General features: G+C 32.8%; 2 protein-coding genes across 7 annotated transcripts in view; one reads left to right on the forward strand and one right to left on the reverse strand.

Annotated features, from left to right (window-relative positions):
* LOC145259189 (uncharacterized) overlaps window positions 1-3,403 on the forward strand; it is a 33,520-nt gene extending 30,117 nt beyond the window's left edge. For all 3 annotated transcript variants that reach the window (XM_080116964.1, XM_080116965.1, XM_080116966.1), the window contains one exon: window positions 2,486-3,403. In XM_080116964.1, the coding sequence (XP_079973090.1) occupies window positions 2,486-3,260 (775 nt within the window). In that variant the 3' untranslated portion in view covers window positions 3,261-3,403. The remainder of the gene's footprint in view (window positions 1-2,485) is intronic.
* Window positions 3,404-14,613: 11,210 nt separating this feature from the next.
* Window positions 14,614-23,457, reverse strand: part of LOC145259186 (medium-chain acyl-CoA ligase ACSF2, mitochondrial-like) — a 138,291-nt gene continuing 129,447 nt past the window's right edge. For all 4 annotated transcript variants that reach the window (XM_080116960.1, XM_080116961.1, XM_080116958.1 and 1 more), the window contains 3 exons: window positions 20,213-20,354; window positions 18,599-18,709; window positions 14,614-16,239 (listed from right to left, as the gene is read on the reverse strand). In XM_080116960.1, the coding sequence (XP_079973086.1) occupies window positions 16,105-16,239; window positions 18,599-18,709; window positions 20,213-20,354 (388 nt within the window). In that variant the 3' untranslated portion in view covers window positions 14,614-16,104. The remainder of the gene's footprint in view (window positions 16,240-18,598; window positions 18,710-20,212; window positions 20,355-23,457) is intronic.

The following is a 23,457-nucleotide window of genomic DNA, read 5'->3' on the forward strand; positions in this document are numbered from 1 at the left end:
CTTCAATCCCGGGCGATGCCGGGGGTATTGCAAATAAATTATCTCACATATCTGATTCGAATGTGAGTAACGCTGGGTATTCTGCTAGTGTATATGTGCAGCTATCTAATACAATCCCGGGCAATGCCAAGTATTCGTCTATTCTGTATTTGTACCTATATCATTTAATCCCAGGCGATGCCAGGTATTCTGTTAGTATTTATTTGCACCTGCTTTATTAAATCCCGGGCGATGCCTGGTATTGTGCTTCTATATATTTCCACCTATGTCATTCAATACTGGGCAATGCAGGGTATTCTGCGAATATATATGGGCGATGCAAGGTATTCTGTTAGTATATATTTCAATCAATCTAATTCAATCTAAGGCAACGCCAGGTATTCTGCTAGTATATATTTGCATCTATCTCATTGGATCCCAGGTGCCGATGTATTCTGCTTGCATACATTTGCATGTATCTCATTCAATCCCGGGTGACTCTGGGTAATCTGCTAGTATATATGTGGACGTATCTCGTTGAATCCCATAATTCTTGGATATGTTACTAATTTCGACAATCATTTACATCAGTTTGGTAGACGTTCAACAAGTGTCAATGAATGTTGATTGGTTCCATTTTTTCTATATTAATGACTCCACTCTGCTTTTGATACAAGTCCATGACAGAAGTTGCTTTCTCAGAATCTCACTCCGTCAATATCTGCAACAGAGAGATGAAACTTTCAGCTTATGAATGCAAAAGTTCAGTCATCATAACAATGCAATTTGCAATCCCCTTTGATACATTCATACGGAATAAAAACATAGGAGACAGTACTTTTGGAATGCCCCTTGTTATTATTCTTTACTTTTGGTTGTTCTAACAAGTAAATAAAATCAGTATGTATGGGTAGACTTTGTCATGTTTTTGATATTGCTTTTCCACTATATATATATATATATATATATATATATATATATATATATATATATATATATATAATGTAAATGCGTATTATCTAATCTTAAAGAATTTAAAACAAGAAATTTATAGTTTAAAAATATGAATCTTTAAAGCATTTCATTTCTGTACTGTGCAAGACCTATTAGGTATAAACCTAATAGGTCTTGCACTATCTACCAAGCTCCAGCACCTGTCACATCACTGCAATGTTGCATCCCTGTGCTTCTTTTACAAGTACTTCTATAGAATGTGTTCCAATGAATTTACTGCTTTTTTCTCCCCACTCCCTTCAATATAAATAATCCTGGCAGCAAAAACCCACCCTTCACTCAAGAAGCTAGAAAACGTTTTACTCTAATAGCTTTTTTCCTCAAATTGCTTACCTTTGGAATTCCCTCCCTGCTCCTGCAACTCCAAGATTATAGAAATTTAAATATAATGTGAAAAAGCATCTTGCTGCCCAATTTGGATTCTTGCTATAAGTCTGACTTCTTATTGCAATATCCGCTTTCGTCTCTTTTCATAATCTTGCCAATAAATTACCAATGCAGCAAAAAATATTTAAAAAAAAAAAGAAAGTCATTTATTATTTAATCTAATAAAAACAAAACAAAAACAAACTACAGAGAAATCTTTGTGGTATATGTACCTGTCACAGAACAGAAATGTCATATTCCCAAAATCACATAAATTGATCAAGTACTGGTTTATATATATATATATATATATATATATATATATGATGAAGATAATGGAAATAGTATTCCGACAAAATAGAGAAATAAAAAGGAACAAACCGAGTTATGTGTTCAGCAATGTTTCATCTTTATTTAGATACTTCTTCTGGATGAATAAAATTAATTTAAACGACTATATCTCCCTCTCTTTAACAATTTTTTCCATTGCTGAAATGGAACAGCGTCACACTTTTCTCAAGAAAATTTTCAAATATTTGTACTGGTATTTTTGTTTTCTTAATTTCATTCGTCCAGAGGAAGTCTCGAAATAAAGACGAGACGCTGAACACATAATACGGTTTGTTCCTTTTTATTTCTCGCTCTACATATATAATATAAGAAAATATAAGAAAATCATTTTTAAACTATATATAGTGATTAATGTGAAATGGGGAACATTACAAGCTTAATCTTGTAAGTTTGAATTATTGTGAACTTATCTCTCCCTCCCCTTTTTTTTCAAGAGGGCGACACAAAATTTGATTTTAGTTAAAAACTACTTCATAAATTTACGTAGTCTTTGGAATATGACATCTTTGTTTCGTGATGAGCATGTGTATCATAAAGATTTTTTTTTAATTAGATTGAATTCTAAATAAGAACCCCAAAAATTTTATTCCATATTATGAAATCCAATTATTTTAAAGTTTGAATTAAACCCCCTCATTTTTCTGTAAATAGTTAAATCTAACGATTACAACCTTTCTAATTGAGATGCTTTAATCATTTTAATAATTAAGTCACTTTAATTTGTACACCTAATTTTTAAATATTATAGCTCAGTTTTACTTTTTTTATTTTTTAGACTTTGGCATACATTTTTCCGAGAGCAAAATTATATTTCCAAGTCTTTGATGGAAATTATCCAAAGCCAAGAATCTCCGGACATCGCAAATCCCAGCAAATCCAAATCCATCATCGAAGAAAAAGATCAAGTAAAAGATAATTGCAACAATATTAAGGAAATATACCCTTTGACAAATCAAACTCATTTAGAAGTAACGAGTATTGGTCCAAGGAATCTGTGCATTCTGGATCATGGATCCAAATCCGATTCAAAATCCAGAAGGCAAAGTAGCTCTTCTAAGGAATTCATTCATTCTGAGAGTGAGGAGGAGTGGGAGGAGAATGATACAACCTATATTAGGAAAGATCAAAGACCAGAATATTTCGATGATGATGATGATGCTGAAGAGGAGGAGGAATGGGATGGTAGTAACCACATCAGTGAAAATCAAAGACCAAAGTATTTCAGCGAGAACGATGATAAGGAGGATTATAGTGACCACATCATGAGAAATGATGAGAAATCGAGAACAAATAGAAGTCTCTTAACTGGAGATCTAAGTCCTAAGAGAAACAGCTTTTCACCAAAATGTTATCCGATCGGTCGAGGAATGGGATTAGCACTTGCATATCAAAAACTCAATCTCAATCCAGATGCCTCCTCAACCGGATTTTTCAAAATCAACTCCCAATTTAAAAATTGTGATTTGAAAGATTCTGTCAGGAACACTCATCTTGCAAAAGAAAATATTGATGAATCTCTTGAATCTTGGGATGTATTTTCAGATCCCTAGTGCCAATGCATCATACATTCAGTCATTGTAAATAAGAACTTGCTTGGTTGGAGATATGATGTTTTGATTCTTGCAAGTGACATCCTTATTCACCTGCAGTACAACAATGGCTTTCGGATTGGAATATAATTATATATATATATATATATATATATATATATATATATATACACAATGGCTTTCAAGTTGGAAGATTATTTTATACACACACACACACACACACACAATTAGGTTATCAAAGAGTATATCTTTAACAAATCATTTATATAGATAGAAGAAGCACAACACTGTTAAGAGATTATATATATATATATATATATATTACTGTATCTACTGTAGAGACAATACTATACAGGGTGGCCACAAAATCACGCACCAATGTTAATTAAAAAAGTTATAGTTGTAACATTTATTCAAATTCAAAGTTCTTTGGTGCGTGACTTTGTGGCCACTCTGTATAGTACTTAAATAAAATAACTAATATTGGCTCTTGTAGTACATGCAAGCAAGCACTTATTTATTGTTTCTAATCATGGTATATATATATATATATAACTATTTCATTTATTCACATAAATTTACTATACGAAAGTATAGATTTATGCGTAAACTTTAAGTATTTACTTCAAAAGTGCTCAATACGTAGGTAGAGCTAGTTAGTAATTTATAAAATATATATGGCGATTAAGCTACACTGAATATTCTGCGTTTCATCCAACTATAGGATTCGTCAGGCTTATGCGCATAAGCCTGACGAATCCTATAGTTGGATGAAACGCAGAATATTCAGTGTAGCTTAATCGCCATATACATTTTATAAATTACTATATATATATATATATATATATGATAATTATGGATGGGTTACTTGTTAAATTTATTATGAACTAGCAGGGAGACCCAACGTTGCCTGGGATTGAATGATGATCAACGAATATTTCACACTCTTATATTTTTGTCATTGAAATCTATGAAATCACCCAGGAGGAAGCTTCACATGCCTCCATGCAGGAATTTAGTCCAAAATATATGTTATTTTACATTGCACTCTAGAGAACCTACTGTTTCTTTTATAAAATTATTTCATATAAACTTCTTTCCAGTTAAGGGAAAAGAAAACATTAAGAAATTTACGTACGGGGTTTGAACCTACAGACCACGTCATGAAAAAAAAAAATGTAAATTTTTGGGTCTTAGAAAATTCTATATGCATTTAATAAAAAACAAATTAAGAAATTTATGTGCGGAGTTTGAACCTACAGACCATGTCATGCAAAAAAAAGAAAAAAAAAGCATGCTATCAACTTACTCACAGTAGAATTTCCACAGCCCATTGTTCTATCATTGTTGCTAAGTAATGACATGGAAAAAATGGCTTTACTGATGATAGATAAATTGAAATAAGTTTTGATTATCAATTATCAATAATTATCAGGCATATTCTGTGACAAAACTTAATTAAATCACTCCCACTAAATTTTTGTAAAATAAAGAAAATCTGTTTAGCCGTTTCGGAGTCTATAAAGAACGAACACACACACACACACAAGGTTGCATTTATATAATTGTAAAGATTATGGCTTATTAGAACAAGGAAAATAATTATTTTTTCAAACATTGATGAACATATATTTAGTATAATGCAGACTGCAAGTTTGAAGTTGTAACTTTCTTTCCTTACTAAGTATGGACATGCAACATCTCATGCAGGTTGGGTTCAAAGAGTTGACATTGTTATCCTATTTTATCAGTCTACTAATCTGTCTAGGATCTACATAGTTGAACCTCCTGAGACAAATATATCAAGATATCTTATTGAAGTTATTTATGCATGAAAAAAAAAGTTAAATTACAAATTTTTTAAAAATATTGAATACATTTTTATTATCTCTCTCTTTTTCACTTAAAGTATCGATACATGCACCTACAGTTTGCTAGCATCTTTCTCTATTTTTCTTTTTTTAAAAGTAGTAGTTACATTAGAAAAACTGATAACATGATTGTTTTTTGTTTTGTTTCATTGTATTTAGAAGAGAGGAGAAAGGAACGCAACAATTAAAAAAAAAAAAAAAAAAAAAAAAAATTAATCTAACGTCTCAAATACTGAGTACTTTATACAAGTCCAGTTAGCTATTATTTGTATTGGTTTTACTAACTTGATGTTCTCACATGTCATTATCCATGATTGCTCACTGGTAAAAACAGATGGTGTTCCCTGGAGTCTGAATGACAAGAAGGCTCCTCAGATTACCAGTCATTGCAACTCCCTCTGTGATCAGCCGTTTACCATTAAGCTCTCACTGATTATGATCAATAGCTTTCTCTGGTATATGACTGACTAATAGGACTTTTCACAATTCCAGAACTTTCTATTCTTCAAGGTCGTGATAATGTTATTCCTCCTCGGTCTTTCTCCCTTCTTAGACCCTAGTCATTTTCCATATTAACAAATGTTAGTATCTCTGCAATTTTCTTTTATTATAGATATGAAATAAGAAAATAAATATCTATATTATCAGTAATATCAAAGAAGATTGCTGATTGACATAAGCAAGATAATATTATTTCCTATCTCTGATGAATTGGAGGATTACTCAGTTAACCATGAAAAGTGGAATTTGTGGTGATTTGACTAATCAAGTCTAATCAAGTCCACTTTCACATTAACTTATAATAATAATGGCTCTTCCGAAACTGAGAATTCTAATATTTCATTAGCTCATCTCATCTCACACTGAAATGGTGGCCTGAAACATAGGAAAATGTCAATTAGTGTATAAGTGTTTCAAACTTTTCTGATGATTGGTGTTCTTCTGAGTAATGACTGTTGATGAAAACTGCAAAAAGTTGAAAGATGTATGAATTATTGCAGGGAAGGGATCCCTTTGCTTCTTTCATTTCTGCGTATCACTTATTTTCCTCCTTGTCAGGAGATTAGACACAAGGTCAGGTGTTGGTTTAATGAAAGTGTTTGTGGAACAAACTGGATTTGAACTTGGAACACCTAGGTTTCAGTCCGTGTTATGAACCACTTAGCCACTATTACACCCAAATTGATGTGTGTAATATATATATATGTGTGTGTGTGTCAAGGGTGTGAGTTCCAAGGGTGTGTTCAAAATTTTTCTGTTCAGAACACAATTAAAACATGATACTTAACTTTTACATTTTAAACGTTAATTCAAGCTATTATATAATTTATTAAATCAACTGTAGGTTCTTTACAGTGCATTTTAGAATACAACGTGCTGTGGACTATGTTACTTTGGCAAAACATGTGAAGCTTCCTCCCCCAATTAGAGCAGACAATGAATCAATTTGATTGAAAAATGACATATACGTGTATGTATATATGTTTATATAAATGTAAAAAGTATGTTGCATTAAAATTTTGTTTTTCACTTTTCCTCCCTACCACCATTGATTCATTATTCGTGATTATCCATTCCAATGCTTTGAATTTTCCTGGTTATATTGTTAAAAATACAAATGCTGTCATTATTGTAAAACTCACTATGCTTTTCTTGACTTATTGTAGAATAATGAAAAATTCATCACAGTGTATATTGGCAGCAGAAGTTCTCAGGTGCAGTTGTTTAATATAATGAGATTCCCCAAGATGATTTCCCCCCCCCCCTTTCCATCATCAACGCTCTGACTCACACCAGCCCCAATTGAAATGAACAGCTCTCATCTTGAGGACAAACTTCTTGGTCTGATTTTCGCTCTTGATCCGAAAGGGAGTACATAATACATCAAATCTGTTGCCAAAGTCGCTGGAAAAATGGTTAGATCATTCTATCGCTCCAGTAGATGCAATCTCACTGCCGATGCAATCCTCTAGCTGTATGAGAGCCAAGTATGTCATCCTAGAATGGAGTATTATTGTCACATCTGGATAGTTGCTGCTCAGACCACCTATCCTGCCATGACAGAGTTCAAGGCCAACTTCGTAATCTAGTAGGTGATGCCTTTTTCTCTGCAATGTCTTTCCCATAGAAGTGAGCTTGTCTTTGCTCTATCATTATTTTCATAGCAAGTGTTCGTTTGAGCTTCAATCTATGGTTCCCCCCTTTCCAATCTTTCGCAAAGAACACTCGTCTAGCAAAACTGTCAATAATTTCCCCCCAGTGCCTAAATCTAAATATGGATTCCATGAACAAGCTTCTTTCCTAGAACTACAAAAGGCAGGCTAGTGAATAAGTATTATAACCAAGATGGTAGTATCATGTGGGTCAGGGGTGTGGTTACATATAATGTTTGTAATGCGGCTTTGATTTTTGTGATGATTTCAAGGTTGAGATTAAAATTGTAAACATTTGATTGTATTTTGAAGTGTGCCGATTTATGAATATATTAAAAACAATTGCAGAATTCTGTCATCGATCAAGAAAAACATCAGAACAGACGTGATTGAAGTGAGCAGAAGTTTCACCTTTTGCTCCCCTGACTGGGTTTGGGGAGTTGAATGCATTTTTAAAGAAATCATTTAACCAAAGAATGTTGACATTCTACTCACACTAAATTATGTAAAAAAACAAAAAAAAACAAAAAAACATTTTTTTTTTCTTTTGACTTAATGTTAGTGGTAAATAAATTTGATTAATTGTCCTAAAAAGTTAGAATTGAAAGTAATGGACCATGGATTTACTTTTGCAGAAAGTTCTCTTATTTTGTCCTTTAGTTCTCACATTCCATGAATGATGTTTCCGACAAAGGGGGAAGTATTGCTGTTTTCTGAATCGGAATCTATCCATCTAACACTTACCATTGGCTACTTTTGACTGGGAAGCTCTTTACATCAAATGGATTCTTGCCTTGTCTGGTGTGATTCCCATAAGAAAACATTAAGAAATTTACGTACGGGGTTTGAACCTACAGACCACGTCAAGAAAAAAAAAACATGTAAATTTTTGGGTCTTAGAAAATTCTATATGCATTTAATAAAAAACAAATTAAGAAATTTATGTGCGGATTTTGAACCTACAGACCATGTCATGCAAAAAAAAAGAAAAAAAAAAAAAAAAGAAAAAAAAAGCATGCTATCAACTTACTCACAGTAGAATTTCCACAGCCCATTGTTCTATCATTGTTGCTAAGTAATGACATGGAAAAAATGGCTTTACTGATGATAGATAAATTGAAATAAGTTTTGATTATCAATTATCAATAATTATCAGGCATATTCTGTGACAAAACTTAATTAAATCACTCCCACTAAATTTTTGTAAAATAAAGAAAATCTGTTTAGCCGTTTCGGAGTCTATAAGGAACGAACACACACACACACACACACACACACACACACACACACACAAGGTTGCATTTATATAATTGTAAAGATTATGGCTTATTAGAACAAGGAAAATAATTATTTTTTCAAACATTGATGAACATATATTTAGTATAATGCAGACTGCAAGTTTGAAGTTGTAACTTTCTTTCCTTACTAAGTATGGACATGCAACATCTCATGCAGGTTGGGTTCAAAGAGTTGACATTGTTATCCTATTTTCTCAGTCTACTAATCTGTCTAGGATCTACATAGTTGAACCTCCTGAGACAAATATATCAAGATATCTTATTGAAGTTATTTATGCATGAAAAAAAAAAAAAGTTAAATTACAAATTTTTTAAAAATATTGAATACATTTTTATTATCTCTCTCTTTTTCACTTAAAGTATCGATACATGCACCCACAATTTGCTAGCATCTTTCTCTATTTTTCTTTTTGTAAAAGTAGTAGTTACATTAGAAAAACTGATAACATGATTGTTTTTTGTTTTGTTTCATTGTATTTAGAAGAGAGTAGGAAGAGAGGAGAAAGGAACGCAACAATTAAAAAAAAAAAAAAAAAATTAATCTAACGTCTCAAATACTGAGTACTTTATACAAGTCCAGTTAGCTATTATTCGTATTGGTTTTACTAACTTGATGTTCTCACATGTCATTATCCATGATTGCTCACTGGTAAAAACAGATGGTGTTCCCTGGAGTCTGAATGACAAGAAGGCTCCTCAGATTACCAGTCATTGCAACTCCCTCTGTGATCAGCCGTTTACCATTAAGCTCTCACTGATTATGATCAATAGCTTTCTCTGGTATATGACTGACTAATAGGACTTTTCACAATTCCAGTACTTTCTATTCTTCAAGGTCGTGATAATGTTATTCCTCCTCGGTCTTTCTCCCTTCTTAGACCCTAGTCATTTTCCATATTAACAAATGTTAGTATCTCTGCAATTTTCTTTTATTATAGATATGAAATAAGAAAATAAATATCTATATTATCAGTAATATCAAAGAAGATTGCTGATTGACATAAGCAAGATAATATTATTTCCTATCTCTGATGAATTGGAGGATTACTCAGTTAACCATGAAAAGTGGAATTTGTGGTGATTTGACTAATCAAGTCCACTTTCACATTAACTTATAATAATAATGGCTCTTTCAAAACTGAGAATTCTAATATTTCTTTAGCTCATCTCATCTCACACTGAAATGGTGGCCTGAAACATAGGAAAATGTCAATTAGTGTATAAGTGTTTCAAACTTTTCTGATGATTGGTGTTCTTCTGAGTAATGACTGTTGATGAAAACTGCAAAAAGTTGGAATATGTATGAATTATTGCAGGGAAGGGATCCCTTTGCTTCTTTCATTTCTGCGTATCACTTATTTTCCTCCTTGTCAGAAGGTTAGACACAAGGTCAGGTGTTGGTTTAATGAAAGTGTTTCTGTGGAACAAACTGGATTTGAACTTGAAACACCTAGGTTTCAGTCCGTGTTATGAACCTCTTAGCCACTATTACACCCAAATTGATGTGTGTAATATATATAATATGTATATATGTGTGTGTGTGTGTGTCAAGGGTGTGAGTTCCAAGGGTGTGTTCAAAATTTTTCTGTTCAGAACACAATTAAAACATGATACTTAACTTTTACATTTTAAACGTTAATTCAAGCTATTATATAATTTATTAAATCAACTGTAGGTTCTTTACAGTGCATTTTAGAATACAACGTGCTGTGGACTATGTTACTTTGGCAAAACATGTGAAGCTTCCTCCCCCAATTAGAGCAGACAATGAATCAATTTGATTGAAAAATGACATATACGTGTATGTATATATGTTTATATAAATGTAAAAAGTATGTTGCATTAAAATTTTGTTTTTCACTTTTCCTCCCTACCACCATTGATTCATTATTCGTGATTATCCATTCCAATGCTTTGAATTTTCCTGGTTATATTGTTAAAAATACAAATGCTGTCATTATTGTAAAACTCACTATGCTTTTCTTGACTTATTGTAGAATAATGAAAAATTCATCACAGTGTATATTGGCAGCAGAAGTTCTCAGGTGCAGTTGTTTAATATAATGAGATTCCCCAAGATGATTTCCCCCCCCCTTTCCATCATCAACGCTCTGACTCACACCAGCCCCAATTGAAATGAACAGCTCTCATCTTCAGGACAAACTTCTTGGTCTGATTTTCGCTCTTGATCCGAAAGGGAGTACATAATACATCAAATCTGTTGCCAAAGTCGCTGGAAAAATGGTTAGATCATTCTATCGCTCCAGTAGATGCAATCTCACTGCCGATGCAATCCTCTAGCTGTATGAGAGCCAAGTATGTCATCCTAGAATGGAGTATTATTGTCACATCTGGATAGTTGCTGCTCAGACCACCTATCCTGCCATGACAGAGTTCAAGGCCAACTTCGTAATCTAGTAGGTGATGCCTTTTTCTCTGCAATGTCTTTCCCATAGAAGTGAGCTTGTCTTTGCTCTATCATTATTTTCATAGCAAGTGTTCGTTTGAGCTTCAATCTATGGTTCCCCCCTTTCCAATCTTTTGCAAAGAACACTCGTCTAGCAAAACTGTCAATAATTTCCCCCCAGTGCCTAAATCTAAATATGGATTCCATGAACAAGCTTCTTTCCTAGAACTGCAAAAGGCAGGCTAGTGAATAAGTATTATAACCAAGATGGTAGTATCATGTGGGTCAGGGGTGTGGTTACATATAATGTTTGTAATGCGGCTTTGATTTTTGTGATGATTTCAAGGTTGAGATTAAAATTGTAAACATTTGATTGTATTTTGAAGTGTGCCGATTTATGAATATATTAAAAACAATTGCAGAATTATGTCATCGATCAAGAAAAACATCAGAACAGACATGATTGAAGTGAGCAGAAGTTTCACCTTTTGCTCCCCTGACTGGGTTTGGGGAGTTGAATGCATTTTTAAAGAAATCATTTAACCAAAGAATGTTGACATTCTACTCACACTAAATTATGTAAAAAAACAAAAAAACATTTTTTTTTTCTTTTGACTTAATGTTAGTGGTAAATAAATTTGATTAATTGTCCTAAAAAGTTAGAATTGAAAGTAATGGACCATGGATTTACTTTTACAAAAAGTTCTCTTATTTTGTCCTTTAGTTCTCACATTCCATTAATGATGTTTCTGACAAAGGGGGAAGTATTGCTGTTTTCTGAATCGGAATCTATCCATCTAACACTTACCATTAGCTACTTTTGACTGGGAAACTCTTTACATCAAATGGATTCTTGCCTTGTCTGGTGTGATTCCCATGAAAAAAATACATCAAATCACAATTATATACAAAAGTGATCCCCCAATTCTAAAATATATATATATTTTTTTTTTTTTTTCTTCATAATTATGGCTGTGTGGGTGATGACAGTGACAGCAATTATATTGTGTAACCATAAACTTTGAATATTTATCATTATAATTGGTTTAACATTTGGATATGTTTGAAAAATGATTGAAAAATAATTAAAAAAGTTAAATGCAATTATGGAATCGTTATAAAATATTTAATATTTATTAATAAATGTTCATACAAAGATTCATGTTGATATAAAAATTAAAAAAATATTTTGTTTTTCACATTTCCTGACCACCACCGTTGATTCATGATTTGTTATTGTCATTTGAAATGCTGTGAATTTTTCATGATTATATTTTTCTATAAAAATAAATGCATTTGAGTACTATAACATCCATGAAAGTCACTGATAACCCGTGTAAGTCATTCAAAATTTGAATCACTATCTTTAATTTATTGAGTGTAACAATATTTTTTATCTGTAATTCGTTTTCTGTTAAATTTAATCCATAAAAAAGGTACTTTATTTATAAATTGACCAGTGTATATTCACAACAGCAGTTGTCATGCGTTAAAAGTTTTTTTTTTTTGCTACATTTTATTGTTTTTTTGCAATTAGTTTTTGCTTGTTTTAGCTAATTTTTAGTTTTTGCTAAAAAATTTCATCTAATTTATTTTGTTTTAGCCAAGTTTTATTTTTACTTTTAACTACATTTTTGTCCCTTAAATACAGCCATTTTTTTTTTTTTTTTTTTTAGCTAATTTTGTTCACTATTAAATTTAACTAATGTAAAAGTATTTGCTAATTCCAAAAAGTAACACAATTTCTTTGATAATTTTTTTTTGTAATCTTTTTTTTTTTTGTAATTTTTTTTTTTTTTTTTTTTTTTTCCATTGAAATGCAACTGATTAAATAAATGTCTGACTTTTTGCTTCTCAACCTTTTTTTTCTACCATGGTTCCCCCTTTTCATAATTTGATTTTTTTTTATTCAGTTTTCACCCCAAACAAGGCACAGTGCCACTTTGAAGTAGGGGGCTACTATTGGGGATGTAAGTTGCAGGGGTATTATGAAGGAAGATGAGTAGCAAGATGTCTGTTCACATTACACTTGAACTTCTGCATGTCAGTACAGTGTGGAAAGCAGAAGCCTGGAAGGGAGTTCTGAAGTCTAGCAGTTCTGGGGAAGAAACTATTGAAGTAGGCCTTCTTACACCTAGAGAGCTCTACTGTGAAGAGGTGGGATTTAGCTGCTTGTCGGGTTTTTCAGGGGTATTCATGTTGAGGGGGGGTACAAGTGCTTGTAGTTCGTCAGAGCATTCACCATTAAAGTACTTGTAGAACAGGCAGAAGGATGAAACATTTTGTCGATGGGAAAGAGGCTGAAGCTTAGATGACAGTTCAGGACCTATCAGGTTGGCAACTCTCTTTTGAACCTTGTCCAGGAGTGAGACAAGTAGCAGATGCACCAGCCCAAATGTGACAACAGTACTCCATACATGGGCGAATGGTGGCCTTTCAGGTGTAAGTTAGTTCTTGTGCGAGAATTCTTGAAAACTTGTACCACAGAAGCAGTTTTCCAGCAGTCCGGAAAGCAAGATTCATTAAGGCATTTGTTAAGTTTGGAGAGAACTGGAGCTACTTTGGCAGAACATTTTTTTAATAGCACAGCCAGGATGAGATCAGGTCCACATGCTTTTGAAGTGTCTAGGTTTTTTATGATACCATGTACCTGAGAAGGGGTAATTTTCAAATCATCTAGTGTGGCGTCTGTCCGCAAAGGAAAGTCGGGGAGGGAGTGGTGTGCCGGGCCCAATGTGGAGTGAGAGGCAAACCAACTGGCAAGCAGGTTAGCCTTCTCGGTTGCCATGCAAATAACCTCATGATTGTTGGATAATGGGGGAATCATTGACTGCCCATTATTTACTACACTGTTGTAGATTTCACAAAACTCACAGGTTCCTAATTTCTGTGCTTCGATGTGTTTTCTGATGGTTTCAGTGTATCCTGTCTAAACTGTTGCTATTTCTCTCTTACAATTACTTCTAGCTTCTATATACTTCTGTCTGTTTGAACTGGACTTATGTTGGTTGAATCTGTGGTATGCATGCTACCTTTGAGCAATGGCAGCTGCACAAGTAGAAGTAAACCATTGGGGAGAGTGGGGCTTGCTATAGAATTTCCGTGTGGGAACATGTGCTTCAATTGCACTTTTAAACCATTAAGTCGTCTCATTTGTGCACTGTTTAGCTGGAAGAGCAAAATATTTCCCCATGGGGCATCTCTGATAAGATCCCAGATGGCTTCCCAGTCAGCTTTTTTGTAATACCTCATTGTTTTGAGCAATGGGTCTTCAGTTTTGGGTCGACAATTTAGGGCGATTTCTACCATTATCATAGCGTGATCAGCATTCCCGAGTGGGCTATGGGCATTCGTTATACAATCATCAGGAACTGTAGTCAGAAATAAATCTAGAAGTGAGGCATGTTGATCTTGCTGGTCTAGGAAACATGTCAGAAATGTAACCGTCTGTGATAAAGAATGAAATATAGAGAAGCTATGTGTTTTGCTTTTGCTCTCTAAAGTAAACTAAGTGACAGACTATAGTTGAGGGCGACCTGAAAGCTCCCTTTTCATTATTCCCAGGATTATTTTACTTATCTTTGATCTTCCCTTTAGAATGCTGAATACATCAAGTATCTTTCCTTTTTTTTTTTTTTTTTTTGGAATTCTTTGATATGACTCAACCAAAGATTCCCCCCCCCCCGGTCCATTAGTGAATACTTTTATGATTATGCCAAAGTAATTGGTAAACAAAGCTTATGGCATTGAAAATTTTTTATATTAAAAATTTATCATTAAAACAACTAACCAAAAAAAAAAGCTGCTTAAAAGGCATATTTTAATCTAACCTCCTCTTGGAAGTCATTGGTACATTATTATTTGAGTAAAATAATTGGTTTTCATGACGTTCCATCAATTTAAGGGTTCTTCATGCCAAATTGTATACAATATTTACAAATAGTTTTGAGACCTATAAGTGTTGGTTGTAATTACTAGTAGTCATAGTGAATCCACCCATGGAATTGTTAATAACAATCCTTTCTCCAACCATATTTCGTACAAATAAATTTCAATTTGTGTCTGACTTGTCCACTAAGTTTCATACATGAATGTCCAACAGTCCTTGTTTTATTCTTGTTCAATGATGTGCTCTTTTGTTTTGCAAGCTCTGTCCCATCACTGTATTAATGCATCTCTGTACCTTTTTTACATATACTTTAAGGGCACGTGCTCTGATGAACTTATAGCACTTTTGTCCCCTCAATGTACATACTCCCAACTAACTCAACAAGCAGCAAAATCACACCCCTTCACTATTACGGTCCCTAAATACTGAAAATCCTTCTACTCTAATCGTTTCTTTCTTCAGACTGCTAGACTTTAAAATTTCCTCCTGGTTTCCTCCTTCCCAGACTGTACTGACACAAGTTTAATATAATACAAACAGACATCTTGCTACACAATTCTCCACAATCCCAAATAGTAGCCTGTTACGTTCCAAGGGGCAAGATACTTTGTTTTGTGTGAAAAAGATTAAAAAACCACAGTGGAAATGTGCTTTGTTTGAAGTGAACAAAAATTTTAAAAGAAAAGATGCTAATAAGGAGTATATCTTGACATACGTTTGAATGAAGATTTTAAACTAGTCTAGGATGAGAAGCAAGAAGAACAGGTCTTGGAGGCTGAGATTTTCTACTGTAATAACTTTGGAAAAATTTAGTAACAATATTTAATCAGGTTAGAGATATCATGAATAATTGGAAAATATACAATGTTGTATGTGCAATTGGTCGATGAGCTCGCATGTGTGATGGGCATTATAGAATCAGCAGTAGCTGTCATGCGAATTTACATAAAACCATATTCAGATTGTATTCCACTAACAATGATTGCAAGAGTTATCCCCCCCTACCGTTTTTTTTTTGTTTTAGTTCATTTCATTTGTCACATAATTCTAATTCTAAACGAGTCATATAATGTTTTTACCTGTATATATGACAAACCCTGTACCCCCATTAATATTTCCCACCAAATTTGCTACCATTCTGCAAATAATCCTGCCGTCTAAGTAAGCAACAAATAGGTGACGAAGTGTGTAGTCGTAATATCAGTTGCCATAGGCTCATATGAATATTAAAATGTATCCGTGTCCAATTTCAAGATGAATTTTGCCATTTCTCTTATCTTGTACTTTTGAATCTTACCAGTTGCCGTGAGTGGGTATGAATCCATGAAAAGGACATAGCGAGGTTGCTTGTATTTGGAAAGCTGAAAAGAAAAAAAAAAAAAAGGAAAGTAAATTTAATGAAAAACAAAGAATTTGAGAATTATGCTTTATATGCTTAGCTGATTCAGTCATTTACAGCATCCACCCTATGAATATCCACGGCATAAAAAGCATGTGGTACAAAAAAAACTTTGCTCGAGTGAATACGTAGTGATACAACTGCAGCTAGCTTCGCTGATGTTAATCTTTTGTCTTAGACTGCATGAAAACCAGGTGTAAGACTTTAGCGCCCCTCGGTGTCCAAGACACTCTTGGCACCATAAATTATTTTCCATATGAGGTTACAATTAAGTCAACTAGTGGAAAAGTAACATTGTAAACCTGCTGCACAGCATATTTTGCTGGTGCATATGAATGTGCAGTTGTTAGATGCATGCCTGAGGGGAACATATCTTTGGCCAGAGCCGGACCATCCCCATTGAATAGGAAGAGTCCTGCTAAGATTGACTTTCTGAGAAAAATTATGTCCAGAGGTGTTATCTATAGTGGATATCTCCTCTGCCAACAAAAGGCCAAAGTCTGTCAGACCTGAAGAGAACAGAGATGAAAGAACAAAAATGGGAGTTGAAGTTGAATATTGGAGAGACGGTTTTGGAGAGCTACAAGTCAGTTCAGCCAGTGGGTCCCTTGAGGGCTCTTTGATAAAGAATTCTGTAGTGGGTCTTCTGTGTTTTGGGCTAGGATCTGATGATGCAATTCTGTCATTCAACTAAATAGCCGGGTACTTTTTATAAACTCCAAAAGATAATAAACATTATTTGATCATAAGCTGGACTTGTAGTTTTGCTTAGTGTGAGGATTCTTTGTTGCAGGTCTTACTGGATGGGTGAACAACTTTAGCTCTGACACAAGCTGTAGAATGATCACAGTGGAGAATGACCACATGAACTATGTTCACAGAAACATCAGCTGTTTCTTACAGTCAGGATCAAAGAATTTTCCCACGCTACCCTAGAAGAAGTGTTTGCAGTGGTATAAAAATATACTTGAGTAGCATTTTATCAATGTTTTACTGCGATCACAATTTTTGGCAATTACTCATCCTCTGTCACTATTCCATCAATCTCCATCTCTTTTATTTTACATGGTGTCTATCACTCTTGTTTCTGTCACTCTCTCTGTTTATTAACAATCAAGCGTAAAACTCAAGATTGAAATAATCTAATATTTACATTTAAAGCAAATATCATTACAAATAGTAATGCTACTTAATCCATAAATTAAAGATGAGACAGAATGACTAATTTTAAATTTTGTTTTTTAATTATTTATTTATTTTCAAGCTATCTAACCTGAGCTCAATGGTTGGATGACCTGATGTGTCTTTTTGAACGATTTATAAAGTAAAATGGGCCTTATGTGCATTGGGTGGAATCTACTCATTTGACCACAAAAACATTTGAAGGTTATATTTAAAGAAGATGAGACAATGGCAATCACTCATCCTGTCACTATTGCATCAATCTCCATCTCTTTTATTTTACATTTTACTCTCGTTTCTGTCACTCTTTCTCTCTGTTTATTAACAATCGAACGTAAAACTCAAGATTGAAAGCAAATATCACTACAAATAGTAATTCTATTTAATCCATAAATTAAGGAAAGTGAGACAAAAAATGACGAATTTTAAATAATTTTTTTTTTTTTTTCAAGCAATCTAACCTGAGCTCAAATAGATAGATGACCTGATGTGTCAGTTTTTTTTTTCCTGAACGATTTATAAAGTAAAATGGACTTTATGTGCATTGGGTGGAATCTAATTCTTTGACAGCAAAAGCATTTGAAGGTTATATTTATTTAAAAAACAAAATACAGAATGCAGCGTTAGTGACACCCTTTTTTAATTTTAATTAATTTTAATTGATTATTATTATTTTTATTATTATTTAAAGCAAATATCATTACAAATAGTAATGCGACTTAATCCATAAATTAAAGATGAGACAGAATGACTAATTTTAAATTTTGTTTTTGAATTATTTATTTATTTTCAAGCTATCTAACCTGAGCTCAATGGTTGGATGACCTGATGTGTCTTTTTGAACGATTTATAAAGTAGAATGGGCTTTATGTGCATTGGGTGGAATCTACTCATTTGACCATAAAAACATTTGAAGGTTATATTTATTTAAAAGACAGAGTAACACCCTTTTTAATTTGTATTAATTTTAATATTATTATTATTATTATTATTTTTATTATTATTTAAAATTAAAATCAATTAATTTAATGAAAATTATAAAAGGGTGTTACTTATGCCCCCTCCTCTATTTTCAAGAAAATCAAAATTAAATAAATCCTGATTATGATTGGAACCAATTTCTAAGTAAAATGACTTACATTCTGCAGACAATAGTCTTTTAGTTCTTGTTCAGAACATTCCATTCCATCATGAAGTTGCACGCAGGCACAGATCTCCTCTCCCATTCTTTCATCAGGTACACCAACAACCTGAAACATTAATTACATAATAAGACTGCATTATTCATGGTAAGATTAAACAAAATAAACTTTCCAAGGCATCCAGAAAATAAACTGACCATTGAGATTTTCCATATTCAGATTTACCAATGTCAATAGAGTGTATAATGTCTACAAAAAAGCTTGGATGTACTTTATGTATTGTTGGAAATCAGTTTATGACATGTGATCAAAAAATCAGTTAATGAAATGTGATCAAAAAATCAGTTAATGAAATGTGATCAAAAAATCAGTTAATGAAATGTGATCAAAAAATCAGTTAATGAAATGTGATCAAAAAATCAGTTAATGAAATGTGATCAAAAAATCAGTTAATGAAATGTGATCAAAAAATCAGTTAATGAAATGTGATCAAAAAATCAGTTAATGAAATGTGATCAAAAAATCAGTTAATGAAATGTGATCAAAAAATCAGTTAATGAAATGTGATCAAAAAATCAGTTAATGAAATGTGATCAAAAAATCAGTTAATGAAATGTGATCAAAAAATCAGTTAATGAAATGTGATCAAAAAATCAGTTTATGAAATGTGATCAAAAAATCAGTTTATGAAATGTGATCAAAAAATCAGTTTATGAAATGTGATCAAAAAATCAGTTTATGAAATGTGATCAAAAAATCAGTTTATGAAATGTGATCAAAAAATCAGTTTATGAAATGTGATCAAAAAATCAGTTTATGAAATGTGATCAAAAAATCAGTTTATGAAATGTGATCAAAAAATCAGTTTATGAAATGTGATCAAAAAATCAGTTTATGAAATGTGATCAAAAAATCAGTTTATGAAATGTGATCAAAAAATCAGTTTATGAAATGTGATCAAAAAATCAGTTTATGAAATGTGATCAAAAAATCAGTTTATGAAATGTGATCAAAAAATCAGTTTATGAAATGTGATCAAAAAATCAGTTTATGAAATGTGATCAAAAAATCAGTTTATGAAATGTGATCAAAAAATCAGTTTATGAAATGTGATCAAAAAATCAGTTTATGAAATGTGATCAAAAAATCAGTTTATGAAATGTGATCAAAAAATCAGTTTATGAAATGTGATCAAAAAATCAGTTTATGAAATGTGATCAAAAAATCAGTTTATGAAATGTGATCAAAAAATCAGTTTATGAAATGTGATCAAAAAATCAGTTTATGAAATGTGATCAAAAAATCAGTTTATGAAATGTGATCAAAAAATCAGTTTATGAAATGTGATCAAAAAATCAGTTTATGAAATGTGATCAAAAAATCAGTTTATGAAATGTGATCAAAAAATCAGTTTATGAAATGTGATCAAAAAATCAGTTTATGAAATGTGATCAAAAAATCAGTTTATGAAATGTGATCAAAAAATCAGTTTATGAAATGTGATCAAAAAATCAGTTTATGAAATGTGATCAAAAAATCAGTTTATGAAATGTGATCAAAAAATCAGTTAATGAAATGTGATCAAAAATCAGTTTACAACATTTCTCTCACCTGAATATCTCTAACTTTTGGATGCTTATATAGTAAATTTTCAATTTCTGTTGGGTAGATATTTTCTCCTCCTCGAATTATCATGTCCTTGTACCTTCCAATGATTCTACCATAGCCTTGTTCATCCAATACTGCCATATCTCTGAAAAAAAAAAAAATATGTATGTATAGACACAAAAACATACACGCACCTTGGTATGGTTGATGAAAAGAAATGAGGCAGAGAAGAAAAAATTTTCATTTAACATAAGAACATAATGCAGTAACATGGTACCGTCAATTTCAAATCAAGTTTTTGAGTCTAATTGATTATCATAAGCTAATAATCTGTAATGGTTGTGTAGTTCCAATGAGAGAAAAAAATGTATATTTAAAAGAGTGTAGCCATCAACAATTGTAGGGTTTTCAGACTTGTATCATTTTTAATATTTTAAAATATTTTTATAACGAGTTTCAAACCTTGTTCAGCTCTCTTCAGATATTTTTATATAAAGTTTTTTTTTTTAGGTAAAAGTTTGGAATTTCTTTTTGGAAAACATTTTATCTCTGCCAACACTGTGTTTTTCAGAGAAATGCCAATCTGAGACTTTTTGCCACCAGTAGCCAGTGTGGTAGGTCAAGAGTTCAATGAGTTAGAATTAAGTCCATTTAGTGGGCAAGGGGGCTTTGAGTCTATTTGGTGAATGTTTTTATGAGGCTTTTTTTTATGTGTGTGTCAGTGTGTACTTGTGTGTTAAAGCGAGGCTTGTGTGTGTATGTGAATCAAGATCTGTGAAAGAAAAAAAATCTCTGGAGGACCTACTGGATTCAAAAACAACCCTCTCCATAGAACACAAACATCTCGATGATGGATTACATTAACTAAGTGAGAAAATGGACAGAATAATTCACCTCATATCCAACCAACAGGATAAACAAGAAATCCAAATGGAGGAAATAATTAAGGAACTCAAAACACAAAAAGAATACCTGGAATACTTTAGAAGACCGTATATCCAGAATGAATTATTAAAAACCAAGAAACAAAATCTCCAAAACTGGAACGTTCTCCTTAAAGAAAAATGGCTTTTTACCGTGCAGTCAAATGCAATGACACCGCAGCAACATACAGGACATTTCTAATCATGGAGAACCAATTCATTCCATATAAATTCCAGGAAAAAATTATGCTACAAGATACAGAGGAAAAATGAAAATCAAAAAAGCCCTAAATATTCCAAAACTTCAAGCTGAGATCGAAATACAGGAGGACAAGAAAGTACACTTTTCAGAAAAGTACACGGAAATCAACATCAAGGAACTTTGCCCTAAAGAAACACTAATCCCTCTTGGAACTTTGGGAATCTGAATGCAAAAAAGAAGAGAAATCCAGGGAAATCATTGAATGGAAAATAACCTCGCTACAAGACCTACCGGACAAAGAAAGAAGCGAACAATCGGCAAACACCTACAACAAGGACAACCAGGAGCAGAACACCCATACACGATATCCACAAACACAGAGATCACATAACAAAGGTAAGAAACGAAATATACACCATACACAAACACATCCACACAAGATACAACTACACACAAAGAAGCAAACCTCCAAGATACCCCTCTCATTAATGGGCACAATTCAAATATTCCATACATCAACAATCCCAACAAACAAACCTACCCTACAGCAAACCCCGATCACACAACCCTTTACAATAGTACAAATATCCTCAACACCAACATCAATTCCAACTAGAACACAACTATCCAACACAAACACACATATAATAATAACCCATTCAATTATTTCACACTCAACTCTTACAATAATGACATTGACTTTGAAAGGGGTCATCACATCCCCCGAAAACACATAACCTCTCAAAACAAGGAAATCAACAAACCCCACCATGTTTTAGAAATCTCTCACGGAACAACAATTCCAGATTTTAAAAAAATAGACTCAAAATCAACTTATCCACAGACCCCTTATCAAAAAACGAAACAGAAATACTGAAGCTGGGCCTCAAATTCTGTCCCACTCCTAAAAGCAATACAGTGGAACCAAAAAAGGATCTTAAAGAATTTGAATGGAAATCTAAACTAATAGAAACATTAGATAACAAAGGGGACAAATCAGATGATTCTTTAGTAAAAAACAAATCGACATATTTCCCTAAGAAACAGAACAACACAAAAGAACTTTGAAAATCTCTGGAACTTCAACCTTCAGAAAAAAGGCAAAACCACAAGCAACCTTACATACAAGCAAAACAAAGCACTCGGAAAGATCCGTAATAATAACTACAGAATAATAAAAGAAGCAGACAAAGGCAGTGCCGTAGTAATCATGGACAAAACTTATTATGAAACAAAAATTACAGAATTACTAGATGACAAACACTACTATAACCCCATTAGTACCAACATAGATAACACCACCATTTCCAAAATCACAAAACTTTGTACAACACACAACAAAATATTCAAAAAGAAAGAAAGACTTCCTCATGAATTTCATTACAAAGGCAAATAACTTCTACAGACTGCCCAAAATACACAAATCCGACTAAATAAAACATGCCGTCGATACACAAAACTCAGAATATATTACCGTCCCAAACCCTAGTGACCTTACATTTAGACCCATTGTAGCAGGACCAGCCTGTCTGACAAGTAGACTTAGCAACTTAATAGACATCCTATTACAACTCTTCACCGATCAACTCAAGAGCTACATAAGGGACGACATTCACTTTCTTACTACCTTACCACATACAGTAGAAAACGGGACACTATTAGTTACATTTGACGTTAGCAGTTTATATAGCAACATATTCCATGAATTAGAAAAAGAAGCAATAACATACTGGATAAACAAGCACACACAAACCCTACACCCTAGATTCACAAAACAATTCATCATATGTATAAACATAATCCTAAACAATAATTCCTTCGAATTCAACAATGGCAACTACATTCAAATACTAGGTACAGCAATAAGAACGAAAATGGCACCAACATACGCAACCCTTACACTAGCTTACCTGGAAGAAACTTTATATGAAAAGATAAAGCAAAAACGGTCATAACACTAAAAAACTCTTTATAGAATCCTGGAAAAGATACCTTGATGACTGCTTCATCCTGTGGAAACCCACATGGGTGGGGGTGGGGGATCAAGGACTTACACACCATACTTCAAAGCCTACACCTCAAAATTAAATTCACCCTAGAACAAATCTCTACAGAATTACCCT

The sequence above is a fragment of the Euprymna scolopes genome, chromosome 34, assembly GCF_053919585.1.
Source record: "Euprymna scolopes isolate OS-2025 chromosome 34, ASM5391958v1, whole genome shotgun sequence".
NCBI lineage: Eukaryota > Metazoa > Mollusca > Cephalopoda > Sepiida > Sepiolidae > Euprymna > Euprymna scolopes.